Below are 15,572 nucleotides of genomic sequence, written 5' to 3'. Positions count from 1 at the left end.
ATAGTTACTGAGCCATTCCTGTCTTTGAGCACGAGTCAAGCTAAAGCTATGGAGATAAGAAAAACTCAGTGCTGCTCCTTTGGAAATCACAGAACCACAGGGAGGTTTTTCTTTAGCTTAGGAAAATGCCCACCCAGTTCGGTAGATAGTGAATAGCAGGGAAGTCAGGAGATCAATGTTTTGCTTCCAGAGACAAAAACTTAAATAAGTATTTACACGAAACCAGCAGTCTGCAGATTGTCTGATCAGAAGTGTTTATTAAGAAAAAAACCCCTGGGGTTTGCTCCTGAGGGGCACAAGAGGAGCTCCTGGGCTGGGACACAGCCTCGGTCGGCCCTGCTCCCCCACGCACGCACAGGGCACCCACGCTCCCAGCTCCTCCACAGCCTGTGCAAAGCTCCCGGGATGCCAGGGGATGGCAGGGCTCCCCTGTGCCCTGCTTCACCTGTGCCCTGCTCCTGCAGCTCAGCAGGCTCCCGTCAGACCTGCCTGTGCAGGGCAGCCACACGCGACTCCACCGTGCCCAGCCTTGTCTCCAGAGCCTTGAGCAGCATGTCCACCTGCAAAAGGACCAGGTGTGGGCCACACACGCACACAGAGCACGTGTGGGTGTCAGATGTTGGAATCCATAAGGTTAGAAGATTTTTAAGAAATGGTTAAAATAAGTATGTAAGCCTCAGACTAAAGTTTTGTTAGCATTGCAAATACAGCAGTAAAGTTTCCCATGCAAGCAGAAAAGTTTTCCAAGCAGTAGACCTGACAAACTACAATAAGTCTCTGTAGAATTGGCTTTAGAATAGCAACAAAGTTATTTAATGTATATCTTTAGAAAGTTAGCATGAATAGAACTCTGTTCTTTGTCTCTTATGAATTAGTCTTTGTTTTAACTATCATTGCGTGTGCTTTGTGAGATTAGATAGAATGCTTATCAATATGTGTTTTCTGTGTCTAATTAACTGAATTCTAGTCTGAGATGATTTTATGTATTGCTGTATGAGCCCTGTTGGGAGAAACATTTTTAGTGTAGATCAGTGAGCTGTCATATCTCCATTTTGTATTTTGAGACTAATGTGCTAAAAATAAAAGCAAAAATCTCTTCACTAGTCTAGTTACAATGTTATCCATATTTAGATATTTTACCGCAGCCTAGTGAGTTCCTTTTTTAAAGCGTGAGTTCCTGACACCCTTAAACTTATACCTGTCCCGTCCCCCACATCAGAAAGGGCTCCAGTCTCATCTCACATCACCAATTCTCTTCATTTGACTCTTTCCCTGCTCATTTCCTCCTGCGAAAGCTCACCCAGCTCTAACACTCACTGTCCACTTTTTCCAGCCCTGGTGTCAGAGCCACACACTCAGCTTCTGCTGGATGCCCTTCAGTTTCCAACTTCCTTACACTATTTGCTCCCAGCTCTTCCTACCTGCAGTCACCAGATTTTAGTACAACAAAACATCAACCTGATTTATGATGTTATGTTTCAATGCAAAGCTACAGCAAAAGCATTCAGTCAATTTGCACAAAAGGCAGAAGAAACACGACTAAAAGTTAAGTGAAGATCTGGAGAAGTGAATCAGAACTAACTAGAAACAACACATCAAATTACTGAGACATAAACAGGAACCTAATGCTGTGCTTGATAGACAGAAAATGCTAATTACCATGAAAATTGAAGGAAAGTTACTGAAAATCTTGCATAACACAAGGTACCAATGACATGAAGCAGACCAGTACAAGCTACAATGCACTCAACTACTCTGGGTGAAATAAGCTGTTCTGCAGAAACTACTGAAGCACATTAAGGTTTCACAGAGGGGAATTAAACAAATTATTAATTATAAGGTTAAATCTCACCCTTTCCAGCACCTCTTCCAAGACAGCTTGACTTTCCAGAGTGAGTGGTTGCTCATGGATGACAGCTTGCTTTCCCGGGGTCCCTAGGATATAGCTGAGATGGCACAGGTCAGATCATGCACAGATTCCCACCCTGAAGCCAAAATCCAAACCCAGCACTCCTCCAGAGCCCTGAGAGACAGCCATGGATTCTGGGGCTGCAGTGAAAACTGCACAGGCACTGAGAGCAGTGCAGGGCTGGCTGGGAGGGAGAAGCAGCATTAGTCTCCAAGGAAAGTGCCATTCTGCAGCCAGGTCAGTGCTTTAGGGAATTTTACTGCCAAAAAATAAGGTATCATAGCTGTGGAATTAAGAAAAAAACCCAGAAGCACCATCCAGAGCATGAGGGTGAACATCCACAGCAAAATGAATGGGAACTTCAGAAAAAAACAGAGACATTGAAACTAGTTCAGGTGAACACTGTCCATCAGAACAATGCTTGCATAAAGGAACTCTGGCACAAAGCCTTGATTCACTCTATGGTTCTTGAACAATACCTTAAGACCACTTTTAAGTGCTATAAACCGACTAAGCCCAAGCACACTTTCATTTTCTAGACAGATTTTAAACGGCTGAGTGAGAGCCTCAGGCTCATCCTCAGCTGTCAGATTTGCCTTGCCCACCCTAGAGACAGAGCAGATGTGGCCAGCACAGGGCAGACCTGCCCCGAGTCCTGCCTGAGCCCCTCTGGCCACGCTGCCTGCTGGCAATGCTGACCCCAAAGGGGCTCCAGACAGGCCTGTCTGGTGCTTGGCTTGTCTACTCCTCAGAGAAAAGGAGAAGGAACCCTCCCGTGCCCTGCACCTGCTGGTATTTCCTTGGCAGGAATGTAATTTCTCATACCAAAGGCAGACCTGGCTGGTTTGGGGTGGTTTTTTCCCTAGAATTTGCCTTACACGGTGATGTTCCTCAGAACTGAGCACTGTGATGCCAACAGCAGCAATACAGAAAACCCCTCTGGGGCAGAGCAGCAGAAAAAGCCTCCTCTGCACTTCCCAGAGGTATAACAGGAGAGCCCTCAGTGCAATCCTGGGGCTGGCACACAAACATTCTGTACTCACCTTTCAATGGAGTCAATAGTGAAACAGAACAAATCTCTCTTGTAGTCCAGGCTCCTTGAGGTGCATCTGTAGATGCTGCCGAGGGTCTTTGAGCAGCCAGAGCAGAATAAGGTTTCTACTAAGCTGTAAGTGAGAAATAACATTGAATCAGAAAAAAATAAAAGGAAGCACCTCACCCCATCCCTTTCCTTAAAAAAAAAAAAAAAACAAAACAAAAAAAAAACAACAAAAAACCCAAACAATCATGCATTATAATTTTTTAAGCATTCATACTTGCTTTACACAGTGTAAATTATGACCACTCATCTTTCATCCTGAATTTGCAGCAGCTCCTCAGACTGACTGACCTCAGCAAGCCCAGATCAGAATCACTAAAGATCAGAATCACTACAGATCAGAATCACTAAATTGTGGAAGGGACCTCAAAGCCCATCCCATCCCACCCCTGCCATGGCAGGGACACTGCCACTGTCCCAGCTGCTCCCAGCCCCAGTGCCCAGCCTGGCCTTGGGCACTGCCAGGGATCCAGGGCAGCCACAGCTGTGCCAGGGCCTGCCCACCCTCACAGGGAAAACTTCTTCTGACACTGAATCTAAACCTGCCTTCCTTCATGCTGAGGCCATTCCCCTCGTCCAGCCCTGCCTGTCCCTGTGAGGAATCCCTGTCCCTCAGGCCACACAGCACACCCCACACAAATGAGAGTTCCAGGCCCACACCGGCACCGCGGGCCCGGCACCGGGGCTGTCCCGGGATCCCCCGACCTCCCCGGGCGTGTCCCCAGCACCTTCCCCGGGATCCCCCTTCCTCCCCGGGGCTGTGCCCAGCCACGGCCGGCCCTCACCATCCGCACTCGCCGGGCAGGTTGGAAATCTTCCGCTCCGGGTCCACGGCGACGCTGGCGGCCGCACCTGCAGCGGGAGGGAAGGAGGGCAGGAGGGAGGGATGGAGGGATGGCGGCCGTGAGGGGAGGCGCGGGGCGCGGGGCCGGCACTCACTGCGCAGCAGGATGCAGCCGCTCGCCTCGTCGTTGGACACCCAGCTGGACGTGTCGCCCACGGGCCGCCGGCAGCCGGCGCACAGGAACACCATGGGCATGGGCACCTCGTCCCGCTCCCGCTCCGCCTGGCTGGCGCCCGACTCCAGCAGCGACAGCGACTGCTCCAGCGCCGGGCACAGCGACAGCGGGTCCTGCTCGCCCGCCGAGGCACCGGTCCCCAGCATCGCCTTCGAATCGCCCGCCGAGGAAGCGGCAGTGACACCGAACATGGCCCCGGAACCGCTCCCGGGGAACCGCCTCAGCATCGAGGCTGCCCCGGAACTGCTCCCGGAGCCGCCTCAGCACCGCCCGGGGGCGTTTGGACCTCGTAAGGTCGTGGAACCAAAGCAAAGGATGTGGGTATTCCAGTACATGAAGCGTTTTATCAAGTCACTCCTAATTCAGAGAACTTCCCGAGCTGGAAGGGCCCCACAAGGATCATACAGTCCTGCCCTTGGCCCTGCACAGACCCCCAACAATCCCACCCTGAGTATCCCTGGAGCGCTCTCCAAACACTCCTGGATCTCTGTGGGGCTGTGCCCATTCCCTGGGGAGCCTGCGCAGCGCCCAGCACCCTGTGGGCGTGAACCGTTCCCTGAAATCCAGCCTAAACCCCTCCAGTGGGTCCGGAGCTCTGTGGGGCTGTGCCCATGCCCAGGGGAGCCTGGGCAGTGCGCAGCCCCTCTGGGGATGAACCTTTCCCTGAATCCAGCCTAAACCCCTCCAGACCCAGCTGCAGCCCTTCCCTGGGTGCTGTCCCTGGCCACGGGGAGCAGAGCCCGGAGCTGCCCTCAGCAGGAGCCGCAGCCCGGTGAGCCCTGACCTCGGCCCCCTCCAGGCTGAACAAGCCCTCGGCCACTGGTGGTGTGGCCCCTGCAGAGCCAGCCCTTCCCACCCGACACATTCGGGAATGTTTTCCAGCCCGGCCGTGCTCCGGAGCTCCCAGAACAGAGCACTGCTCTGAGGGAAGGGCCTGTGATCCAGCTGGCACCTGTCCACCCCGTCCCTCGGTTACAGGCACCCGCCTCAGTTTGAAACATCCCGAGGAATAACAACACGAGTTACTGTCTCACTGATGTTTCCAGTCCCCAGGCAGTCCTTGAGCCGCGGGACCCGAGCGATTGGCACAGGCGCCGGTTGTGCAATTCCCTTCCTGAGGGCAATGCAGCGCCATGAGGCAAAGCTCTGGGTCGGAGCTCTGGGCCGGCTGAAAAGGCGCCGCTGACATGGCCAACAGCACAAACTCCTCCGAGTACTTCTGGTCCTACGAGTATTACTGGGATTACATAGATCCAATTCCAGTAGATGGAAGCAAGCTGAAGGTTAACAAATGTAAGTATTGTGGAGTGGTAGGTGCTAATCTAGCACAGGGGAAGTGTTGCATTGCTTTGTCTCACTGACCTGGTTTTGTTTCCTTGCAGTAGAGTCCGTGCCAGTGCCTGGTTTGTGTAAATGGGTGTTTGCCTTCAGGCTGGATAGTTACTAACAAACACTCTGGGCTTTATTTTACAGTATCTGAAGCTCTAAGACTGCTGACACTAATTCTTGTTTACAAGGACAGATTACTTTATTTTTTAGCCATTTGCTAAGGGGAAATGTGATTACTTGTGAATCTGTAGTGTAGGGTGCTAGTTACCTGTGTGCTACTGCCACCCAAGTTCACTGAAGGAGCAGAGGTTTTCAGAAAAACACTGCGTTTTCATCTTGGGACAAGGCTGACAATGCAACTGGTAAGCATTCAGACTTTTACTAAAGGAAATATATGTTTCCACCAGCCAAGAACAGTAAGCTGCAAACATATTCTTTCACCTTTCCTCCCATCCCTGAGGATGGCTGAAACTGTTCAGATGTGGATTTAGAAACTAAAATTGTTTTTTCCCAAGGTTATTACAGTGCAATTATTATATATCCCAGGAAAATGTAATGGCCTTTCAGAATACCTTCATGTCTCTCTCACTAACAGTGCAAGAAACTGGCCTTCTGGTGGTGAAGGTTGAATTCTCTGCTAGGAGCTGCTTGTCCTTTGCTTGCTTGGACAGCAGTAGGGAAAAGGAGCAGAAACCTACCCTAGAAAAGCTTTTCTGTGCATTCAGGTCAGCCGAGGGTTCATTGCCTCCAAACTTAGAGCACCACACCTTAAAGAAAGTGGTGTGAATATCCCCATCCCTCCATACAGAAAATCTTGCTCTCTAATGCTGCAGAGCAACATTTGGTGCTGCTGGGACCAGGAGCAGCTCATCTAAAATTCCCTTAATTTTAAAGTTAGGGCAGATGATTACCCCCGGATTCCACCAGGGAAACCCCAAACTGCTGAGCTGAACTAGATCTAAGGCCCTGGCATGTGGCTGGTGTAGCAAAACCCAAAAATCAGGAATAAACCTTTCCCGTTTTCTCCTTAGTAACATTTTCCTCCCACTTGGATCACCTGGTGCACAGCAGAGGTGGCATTTGTTGTACAGCACTTCCCTCCCAGGCAATTCACAGGGCATTTTTCCTCAGCTGCCTCTGTCCTTGAAATCTGTAGAAACTGTGCTGCTGAGACAAGATGCTCGCCCTCAGTTAAATTTAATTTAAATTGGTTGACAGTTTTGTGGAGGAACAGAGAGTGCATCCTCTTGGAACTATTATCCTTCCTCCTCCAAATCCCAGTGGGTGAACAGTGGCTCACAAGTTCTAATGAAAACACCAAGGGAAACAATTCCACAAATCCCTGCTTGGGATTTTTCACTGTTTGGAGTAAAAGTACCAGTCAAGCAATGAATATTCTTTGCCTGTCCTTGCACAATATTTACATTCCTATACTGAGAGAAGCTGCTGCTGGGATTATTGGCTTTGTGTGCTCTCAGTTTTGCCTCCCAGGGTTTTTTAATTCTTTTAATGTGAAACAGAGACCTGAATCTCTGCGCTTCCTTCCTTCTGTTACGTGGCTGGTCCCTGAAACTTGTTGAGACTGAATTTGTCTCATAAAAATGAATCTAAACCCAGATAAAAATTCATGGTCTTGCTTTCTGTGTGTAGTGTTGTGCATCTCTCTCAATTTTGTACGAAAATAACGAAAAAATCTAAATTGGCCCGTGATCTAATAGGCTATTTAAAAGCACGCACACAGACATGCACAAAAGGTGATGGTAAAATTTGGCAACAGGAAAGCTTTTTATAGATTGGTAAAATATGAAAATATATTATTCCAGTTAAAAACCAAACCAATCAAACAAAAAAACCCACACCAAACAAACCAAGAAGACCAAACAAAAGCAAGCAAACAAACAAACAAACAAACAAAACCCAACTAACTGCAGAATTTAAACCCAGGAAATTTTGTTTCAAGCTTCACCTGAGCCCTGGAGCCAATTTATTTAGCTTCAGTGAATCCCATGAAATCTGTTAAAACTGTTTTTAAAAGATGAAGCCAGACTAGCTCTGACAGGGAATTCTGTAAATCCAAACTCTTAATTTCTGTCCCAGTGGTGTGGAACACTTCAAAGCTTTGGGCTTCTCAAAATGTCCCCGGGCAAGGGAAGAATAAAATAGGCTGCCTCTCCCCACTGATATCTCTCAGCAGCCCAGCCCAAACTCAGGTTTCTGATCAGGGCAGAGCTGGGCCAGCTCTGGTTTTGGGTTTAAAAGGAGCTGGGCTAATTCCCTTAATCTCTTTGTGCCTTTGATGCCAACACATCCTGAACTTTTTCACAAAGAAACGCTCAATCAAACATACAGGACCTGTTTCAGAGAACACACTGCTTTCTGTGCTTTCAGGGGGAAGATTTATTTTATCTCAGTCAATATTTGTCCCTGGAGCCAGTGACCCTTCTTCTTCCACCTCGTCTGCTGTGAATCCAGGGCAGGGCACCCAGACTTCCCAAGGCCACCGGCACGGTGGCCCCAGGAGGGAGCGTCTGTGGGACAGTGGCCAAAGGTGCCGTGGGGATGGGAGCAGATCCTCAGTGAGCCCAGGGCTCGGGCGATCAAACCGGCCCAGCACTGCAGCCTGCAGGAGGGAGCAGCTCCCTCTGCTCCCCCAGCCACCTCACCCTCCCACTGTGGGCACACCTGGCAATCTGTTCCTCAGATAAACCGTGTGCTCCTGGCACAGCAGGCGGCACCTCGCCCTCCTCCACGGAGGCTGCAGGGCAAGGGGCACCTTCCTTCCCTTCCCTTCCAGTGCCCTGATGTGCTGGGAGGGGCACAGGCCCTGTGCAACAAACCCCCCTTGCTATTTCTCCTGGTATAAAATGCTTCCAGGGCTGGGATTCCATCCCTGAGGGCCTCTCCTTAAAGACCCTGCAGGATTAGGCAGTGACCACTCAGGCTTGCTGCCCTGTGCTTGAGTAACAGGAGCCACGTTCAGTTATCTGCACAGGTCTGGGCACCAGGACACTCCAGAGGCTTTTCCCTCCCTCATGCCCACTGTCAGGAGGCCCCAAGACCTCGAACAAACTGGCACTCAGACCCCTCTCTCTGAAAGGAGAAATGAGACAGGTGACATACCTGCAGCAGGGAGGGCAAATCACCTTGCTGTGTTTAATTTCTGCCGTGCAAAATGACAGAAGCCTCTGCTGTGCCCACAGACGCCATCGTCATCGCCTTCTGGGTCGGCCTCGCCGCCTTTGTGATGTTCCTTTTCCTTGTTCTGCTCTGCATGTCCTGCTCGGGATCAACACCAGCCAAGTGAGTACAACCAGAGATAAAGCAAGTAGATACCAGTGTGAAAAAATAACCCGTGGGAAACACTCAGTGCCTCGAGTGATGCAGCAGTGACACAGAATGTTTGTAACTGCACAGAGGTGAAGCTTTTCCTGTCAGTGTTTGGCTGGAGCGTCTCTTGACCCACTGCTCCTCCTTTTCTGGTCAGGAAAACTCAGCTCAGCAGGCTGGGCAGAGATGCAGGATTAGGTCACAAGCAAGCAGAGGGAAGCAGCAGTCAGAGGGAGCACTAACATTCCCATTTATTGGCACCCAAGGGCCTCTGGCATGCTCACAAAAGGTAACAAAAACAATAAAAAAAAGGCAGTTTACCCAAATAAACCACAAAGCAGGATGTGGATTAACAACACAACAGACATGGAAATGGACATTAAATGGCAGGGTAACACAGGCATGTTACCAGCAATTTACTGTTCCTAAAAAACTGGCAAGAGAACTCTGTGTGCATGAAAATCTCAGAGCGTTTGCAAGACTTAAACAAAGTATTGATTTTTAAAGTTTTTTTTGCTTTTTCATCATGTTACTGAGCAAAATACTTGGCTCAAAAATACACACATTTATCCCTCATGCATTCCATTTTGGAAATCAAAGGAGCCATTGTGAACAAGGCAAGTCTAGAAATGTTTTCTGGAGTGCCCAGAAATCACGAATGAAAACCAGCATTCAATGAGATTTGTTTAGGCTTTGAAACCATCCCATGTTATCATTTTTCTAGGCTTGAAACACTGTGAGAAAACAGTTTTAGGACTGAAGAAACTATTAAACCCAGTCACACACAAAACTTGCCCTTTTGGGTCGAGTTCTGTTTGTTTTCTCAGCCCCACTTCAATTCCACTCCCTGCAATTCCAGCACCAAAACCCAGCGTGCTGCTGGAAAGATGCCACCAGTGTGAACCTGTCACCCCTGCCCTGTCACCCCCTCTGCTGTGTCACCCAGCCCTGCCCTTGGCGTGACAATCACCAGTGTCTGTCAGGAACCTCCTGTCCCTTTCCTGGTGATAATCCTGATATATTCACGCAGCAAACGCCCGCTCACGTCACTGCTCAAGGCTGGAGAGCTTTCACCTTCATCCCTTCTGTGCTCATCCATCTCTGCCAGCCCAGGGACACCAGGGCCCCTGTGCTCTCCCTGATCACCCACGTCCTCCCTCACCACCCTGCCAGGGAACATTCCTCATTCCCAATATCCCATTCATCCCTGCCCTCTGGCAGTGGGAGCCATTCCCTGTGTCCTGTCCCTCCATCCTTGTCCCCAGTCCCTCTGCAGCTCTCCTGGAGCCCCTTCAGGCCCTGCCAGGGCTCTGAGCTCTCCCTGGAGCTTCTCCTCTCCAGGGGAGCACCCCCAGCTCTGCCAGCCTGGCTCCAGCCCTGCAGCAGCTCTGGGGCCTCCTCTGTGTTTGTTCCAACAGCTCCACAGATTTCTTGTGCTGGAGCCCAGGGCTGGGGCAGCTCTGCAGGTGGGGTCTCACCTCAGTGGGGGAGAGGGGCAGAGTCCCCCCACCTCCTTTGATGCAGAGTTGATGCCATTTTGGCCGTGCAGGACACCCCTCTCCTGCCCCAGGGGGTAACACCAAGGGTGAGCTCCCTTGGCAAGGGCTCAGTGCTCTCCAGAGCTGAGTCCCTGGTTCTTACCTGCACATCTGCACAGAAACAATCACTGACAAGTGTCCCCTGAAGGCCTGTGCCACAGCTGAATCCTGAGACACAGAGAGCTCCTGGACTGGAACCCACGATCCAATTGCAGCACACACTTCCGTGCAGTCCCCAGTGACATGGTGCCAGTTTTCGTGGGTGGCTTTGGCAGAGTGGGGAGGGCTGATGCCTGTACAAGCCCTGCAGGGAGGGATCCACATCCCAGTCCCTTTAGTTAGCACTGCACCATCCCACAGAAATAAGACAAAAGGGACCACAGATCCCAAACCCATCTGCTGCCAAGGCAGCTGATGGTCACTCTGCTGGGACACAGAGCATTAACGTTTGCCTCAGTGATGTGTGTTAACATCCAGAATGAAAGGCTTTTTCAGGTGTATCTTATCTCAGCTTTAGTTCTGTGATTCTGCCTGGGCTGAGGTCAGTTCCCCAGCTGATTTTAAGATATGGATAGCTAGCTGGTGCTATTTGGCTGCTGGATAGACAGGAAACAAAACATCCTGTTTTGGTAAGAATTTTTCTGTGGTCTTCCTTCTGTCAAACAAAGAGGAACGATGTCTTGAATACACCTGCAGCATAGCAAAGAGAATTCCAACCCTGCCTCCCTGTGCCGGGCCTGCTGCCGAGACTTTGGGGCTTGTTTCTGCTTTTTGAATTACTCACCTCGGTTCGGCTGAGCTCGGCCAGGTTCGGCTGAACTCGGAGCCGCTCTGTGTGTTCGGCTGAGCTCGGCTCGGTTCGGCCGAACTCGGAGCCGCTCTGTGTGTTCGGCTGAGCTCGGCCAGGTTCGGCTGAACTCGGAGCCGCTCTGCGTGTTCGGCTGAGCTCGGCCAGGTTCGGCTGAACTCGGAGCCGCTCTGCGTGTTCGGCTGAGCTCGGCCAGGTTCGGCTGAACTCGGAGCCGCTCTGTGTGTTCGGCTGAGCTCGGCCAGGTTCGGCTGAGCTCGGCCAGGTTCGGCTGAACTCGGAGCCGCTCTGTGTGTTCGGCTGAGCTCGGCCAGGTTTCGGCCGAACTCGGAACCGTTCGCTCCGTCGGCTCGGCTTAGCTCGGCTCCCTGAGGGCGGGAAAGCGGCGCCCCCTCACGTTAAACACATAAACCTCGGGGCTCTCCTGCTGCCGCGTCTCGCGTGCGGTCCGGCCATCGCACTGTCAGGAAGATTAATCCACAAACACCGTAAGTTTATGTCCAAAAGGAGACATTGGAGTCCTGTAACTTTATTTGAATAAAGGGAGAGGCCATGGGCATTTCCCACGGGTGTCTCAAGTTACCGGAGGACGCAGCCTCCTTTTTATCCTAATTTCTCGGACGCATTTCCCTCTGTCTTCCCCATCCGCTGAGGTACTTGAGAGGTACAAACTTCCCCAAGTCGCCTAATACAGATCGCCTTCTGATGTGCATCTCCCCCTTCCTTTTCTTTGTGTCTGTGTTCTTTTTCTTCAAGTCCAGGAACAGCACGGGCTTGGGTGGGCAGCAGTCTCTGTCAATTAGCGGAATTCCTCTGGATTTTACGGTTCTGTTCATCACTTCTTTTACCTCTCAGTGTCTGGGTTTGCCTACCTGCAGCCCCGCAGTTTGTTTGTAAAGACAACACCTCCTTCTCGTTCCTTCCAGCACGGCCACGAACGGCAGCGCGGGCTCGGGCAGGAGCTCATTAGGCAGTGGCTGCGCTCGCGCTAATTAACGGGCACGAGAGCACCCGGGGCTGATCCTGGTGCAAGGACCGAGCGCTCGCCAGCGAAATGTGTTGGAATCCCTGTGCGATCCCAGTGGTTTGAAGTTTAGGAATGCCGCGGGACGTGCTCAAGGTGTCAGTAATGTTTGTTGTTTTTTTTTTTTAAAGAAAGCCGCCAAGGGGCGGTGGAAGAAAACAATAAATAATATAGCCTATTTACTGTCAGTGTATTTGCCTTTTGTGGTGTTGGCCGGCTCCACGGGGGTAAATTAACCTCAGGGGGAGCTTTTGCTGCTGTTCTTGCTCGTGTGTTGGAATACAGCAGAGTCCTTGTCATTTTACACATCGGGAAACACAAGTTCAGCGGAACTTCAGTTCGGCTGAGTTCGGCTCGGTTCGGCCGAACTCGGAGCCGCTCTGTGTGTTCGGCTGAGTTCGGCTCGGTTCGGCCGAACTCGGAGCCGCTCTGTGTGTTCGGCTGACCTCGGCTCGGTTCGGTCGAATTCGGAGCCGCTCGCTCCGTTCGGCTGAGCTCGGCTCGGTTCGGTCGAACTCGGAGCCGCTCGCTCCGTTCGGCTGAGCTCGGCTCGGTTCGGCTGAACTCGGAGCCGCTCTGTGTGTTCGGCTGAGCTCGGCCAGGTTCGGCTGAGCTCGGCTCGGTTCGGCTGAACTCGGAGCCGCTCAGTGCGCTCGGCTCGGCTCGGCTCCCTGAGGGCGGGCAAGCGGCGCCGCCTCACGTTAAACTCGCCCGCCTCGGGGCTCTCCCGCTGCCGCGTCCCGCGGGCGGCCCGGCCATCGCACGGACACGACCGGGAGCGCGGGGTGGCACCGGAGCTCATTGGGCTGTGACCGCACTCGCGCTAATTAGCGCGCACGAGAGCAGCGGGCTCGGTTCGGCCGAGCCCAGCCAGATTCGGCTCACAGATTTCCTGCTGGCAGCCCCTGGGAATTCTACATGACACAAACTGCAGCCTCCAAAAGGCTCGCGGGTTTGTTAAGAAATGTAATTGTAACTCGGGACAGAGCTGAGGGCTTCTTTAGGATAAGAATATTTACACGTACAAGCAATTCTGTCATTTGCATCTCGATTTTATTTAACCCCGCCAAAATTCCATCCATATCACAAGCAATGTGCAGTTCTGGTTTTTCCCCGTACACTATTTGTACAAAGGACCTGGGCACAGCACACAGCTGTGATTCAGTTGAATAAACCCTGGTTTACAATTCAAAGGTTCTCACTGTGGCACTGCTGTGTTTGCAGGTCTGAACTGGCTGCTCAACCACGCTCACAGCCACACTGAAGAACAAGATTTCCCTGAGAGTTCCCAATAAAACTCACGGATAATCACTGAGCTGAAAATCCTTTGGGGTTCAGTTCCATCTCTCACCTGTTCCAAGCAGAGGGAAGATGGGTTTGTGTCACACATGGCAGCAGCAGCCATGGATCAGGGCTTTATTTTTTAAAATTTGATTTTATTTTTAAAAAGGGTAATAAAAATAAACCACATCTGATATAAATGTCTTGAAGTGCCATTCAAGCTTTTTAAACCCAAGCAGACAGTCCTGATCCCTGAGTCCAGTCTGCCTCTGTCTCCTCATTCTTGGCCCTCACACCCCATTGTGGGAAGCTCTGCAGCCTTTTTTTCCTGCCCTGTTTTAGAGAGAGGATGGATACTAAGGGCACACACGTGCACAAACAGACTTTCTGCTTCTTCAAAAAGATAAAAATGCCTGTAATAAAAATTATATAATCAGTACTGTCTCTCAAACTGTTCAAGGAGAGGGAAACTGGAGCTTTAATGTCCCTCTGAGAGATGGTGAATAAAATCTTGCCCGAGTTTGCACCCAGTCATAAAATTCTGATTTTTGTGCCCAAACAAGGCAGGTCTGCATGAGAACAGCTCAGGAGGCTCGCAGGGCTCACGGTGATGAGGACAGGGCACAGAAGAACGTTACAGATCAGTGTCAGTCCCCTGCATTGTTGCCCTGATGGAGCCAAATCTTTTTGCAAAGAGACACAAGAGTTTCTTCTCCTTGTTTCCGAGTGTCCCGGTCACCCTGTAATTCCCAGTCTGCACTAGAGCAGACCAGTCTGGCGTGGGTGAGGAACAGATCCGGCTGCTGCGCTCCCAGCCACGTGTCCCCGACGTAAATGGAAGTCAGGAACACAGAAACAGCTGTGGGAGAAAGGGGAGAGCAAAATCAGAGCAGACATTCTTCTGTTTCCCCACAGCATCCCCAAGCCCAGCTGTTGGTGCCTCCAGGACCGTGCTGTGAAAGAGTTCCCAACTCTTTCCTGGCTGGAAAATCTGGAGGGGCTCTGCCCATGCCAAGGCACAGACACACTCCCAGCTCTCAGGAAGGAACAAACCAGTTTCCTGTTGAATACAGCAGTTTGAAATCTGCCCTGGCAGATCTCTCTCTGACAGCAGTGGGGATCAGCATGCAGGACCACGTGGAACCGGGGTTTTTTGCAGACTATTTTCCCTCTTGGAACTATATTTATTTATACCTTTTGTTCCATTTTAGTCCTTCAAAGGAAGTTTCTCAGAGTGGGAGAGTTGCAGTGCCAGAAACCCTCCCAGTGTGACCCCGCTCTGTGCTGCCCACCGCTGCCCCATCCCACCAGACACAGCTCCTGCCTGGGGCCGCCACGAGCCTGGCAGGCCGCGGCTGATTCCAAGGATCAAACCAGCCCTGCAATCCCCTCGTTTCTCCCAGCACTGCCCCTAACACGAGTGACAAGAACAGGACGGCTCACCCGTCTCGCGTGCGTCCCGCTGCGGCGCCGCGGGCGGGCACAGCGATGCCAGCAGCCCGCGGCAGGGGCCGGGCGGGCCCTGCTGCTCCATGAGCTGCAGCATGATGGAGCTGAGCGCCCCGAGCTGCCCGCAGAGCCCGCCCGGGGCGCCGCTGGCCTGGCACAGCCGCGCGTGCAGCTGCAGGAGGCCGCGCCTCAGCGCCCCGTCCCCGAGCAGCTCCCGCGCGGCCTCCGGGTGCGGCAGGACGCGGCTCTGCAGCCACCTCAGCACCGGGGACACGTGCTGCTCCCCGAGGGGGCTCTGCCCAGCCAGGGACCGCAGCAGCAGCTTGGCGACCACGAGAACGGAGGCGCGGGTGACAGCCCCTGCCTCGCCCCCGGCCCCGGCGGCCCCGAGGGTGTCCCCTGGCCGTGCGCGGGGCGGCGCCGCCAAACCAGGGTCCCAATGGGCAAGGATGGAATTCAGGTGCTCTCTGCATTTCTCCAGCTCTGACGCTGCCACGTCTGCAGCAGCGTCATCTTCTGCCGCCTCACTCCTTTTCCGAGGGTGACCATACGCAGGACGTGAGGCCGGAGCTTTGTTCTTGTCTTGGATATTTTCTGTAAGAAGAGAACCACCAAAAAACAAACATCAGACGCTCCAAAGGATTTTTCTGGTACAAAATTGTGCAAGTGAGGTGCTCTCGTGTGTGGATTCAGTCGTTACAAGTCCTGGCTTTTTTCCTTTCTTCAGCACTGGTGATTACAAGAGACACCAACTGTTACCTTTCACTTGCTCTATTTATTTGCTGGTTT

General features: G+C 52.0%; 3 protein-coding genes across 4 annotated transcripts in view; 1 reads left to right on the top strand and 2 right to left on the bottom strand.

Annotated features, from left to right (window-relative positions):
- Positions 1–278: 278 nt before the first annotated feature.
- MIS18A (MIS18 kinetochore protein A) lies at positions 279–4,310 on the bottom strand. The gene is made up of 5 exons (XM_058823907.1): positions 3,948–4,310; positions 3,794–3,860; positions 2,953–3,075; positions 1,853–1,946; positions 279–560 (listed from the first exon to the last, which is right to left on the bottom strand). The coding sequence occupies exons 1-5, from the start codon at positions 4,252–4,254 to the stop codon at positions 480–482; spliced, it is 672 nt and encodes a 223-aa protein (XP_058679890.1). The 5' UTR covers positions 4,255–4,310; the 3' UTR covers positions 279–479.
- On the top strand, positions 4,266–13,514 carry MRAP (melanocortin 2 receptor accessory protein). 2 transcript variants are annotated; one of them, XM_058823927.1, is made up of 4 exons: positions 4,266–4,344; positions 5,074–5,320; positions 8,557–8,656; positions 13,278–13,514. In XM_058823927.1, the coding sequence occupies exons 2-4, from the start codon at positions 5,215–5,217 to the stop codon at positions 13,315–13,317; spliced, it is 246 nt and encodes an 81-aa protein (XP_058679910.1). In that variant the 5' UTR covers positions 4,266–4,344; positions 5,074–5,214; the 3' UTR covers positions 13,318–13,514. The 2 variants fall into 2 exon arrangements, with proteins under 2 accessions (XP_058679910.1, XP_058679902.1); XM_058823919.1 differs by lacking the exon at positions 13,278–13,514 and adding an exon at positions 11,956–12,209.
- Positions 13,107–15,572, bottom strand: part of URB1 (URB1 ribosome biogenesis homolog) — a 38,568-nt gene continuing 36,102 nt past the window's right edge. The window contains exons 38-39 of the mRNA XM_058823896.1: positions 14,778–15,377; positions 13,107–14,193 (exon numbers count right to left, since the gene is read on the bottom strand). Of these exons, the coding sequence (XP_058679879.1) occupies positions 13,982–14,193; positions 14,778–15,377 (812 nt within the window). The 3' untranslated portion in view covers positions 13,107–13,981. The remainder of the gene's footprint in view (positions 14,194–14,777; positions 15,378–15,572) is intronic.

The sequence above is a fragment of the Ammospiza caudacuta genome, chromosome 2, assembly GCF_027887145.1.
Source record: "Ammospiza caudacuta isolate bAmmCau1 chromosome 2, bAmmCau1.pri, whole genome shotgun sequence".
NCBI classification, from domain to species: domain Eukaryota; kingdom Metazoa; phylum Chordata; class Aves; order Passeriformes; family Passerellidae; genus Ammospiza; species Ammospiza caudacuta.
The sequence above is the reverse complement of the archived record's forward strand: the minus strand, read 5'-3'. Positions and strand labels throughout refer to the sequence as shown.

What these genes read in the sequence shown, in the direction of transcription:
- MIS18A (XM_058823907.1), bottom strand. Translation starts at nt 4,254, where the DNA reads ATGCTGAGGCGGTTCCCCGGGAGCGGTTCCGGGGCCATGTTCGGTGTC. An exon ending in CTGCCCGGCGAGTGCGGATG is followed by an intron (nt 3,076 to 3,793) that starts GTGAGGGCCGGC and finishes TCTCACTTACAG; the next exon opens with CTTAGTAGAAACCTTATTCT. An exon ending in TGGAAGAGGTGCTGGAAAGG is followed by an intron (nt 561 to 1,852) that starts GTGAGATTTAAC and finishes GTCCTTTTGCAG; the next exon opens with GTGGACATGCTGCTCAAGGC.
- MRAP (XM_058823919.1), top strand. Translation starts at nt 5,215, where the DNA reads ATGGCCAACAGCACAAACTCCTCCGAGTACTTCTGGTCCTACGAGTAT. An exon ending in CAAGCTGAAGGTTAACAAAT is followed by an intron (nt 5,321 to 8,556) that starts GTAAGTATTGTG and finishes CTGTGCCCACAG; the next exon opens with ACGCCATCGTCATCGCCTTC. An exon ending in TCGGGATCAACACCAGCCAA is followed by an intron (nt 8,657 to 11,955) that starts GTGAGTACAACC and finishes CGTTCCTTCCAG; the next exon opens with CACGGCCACGAACGGCAGCG.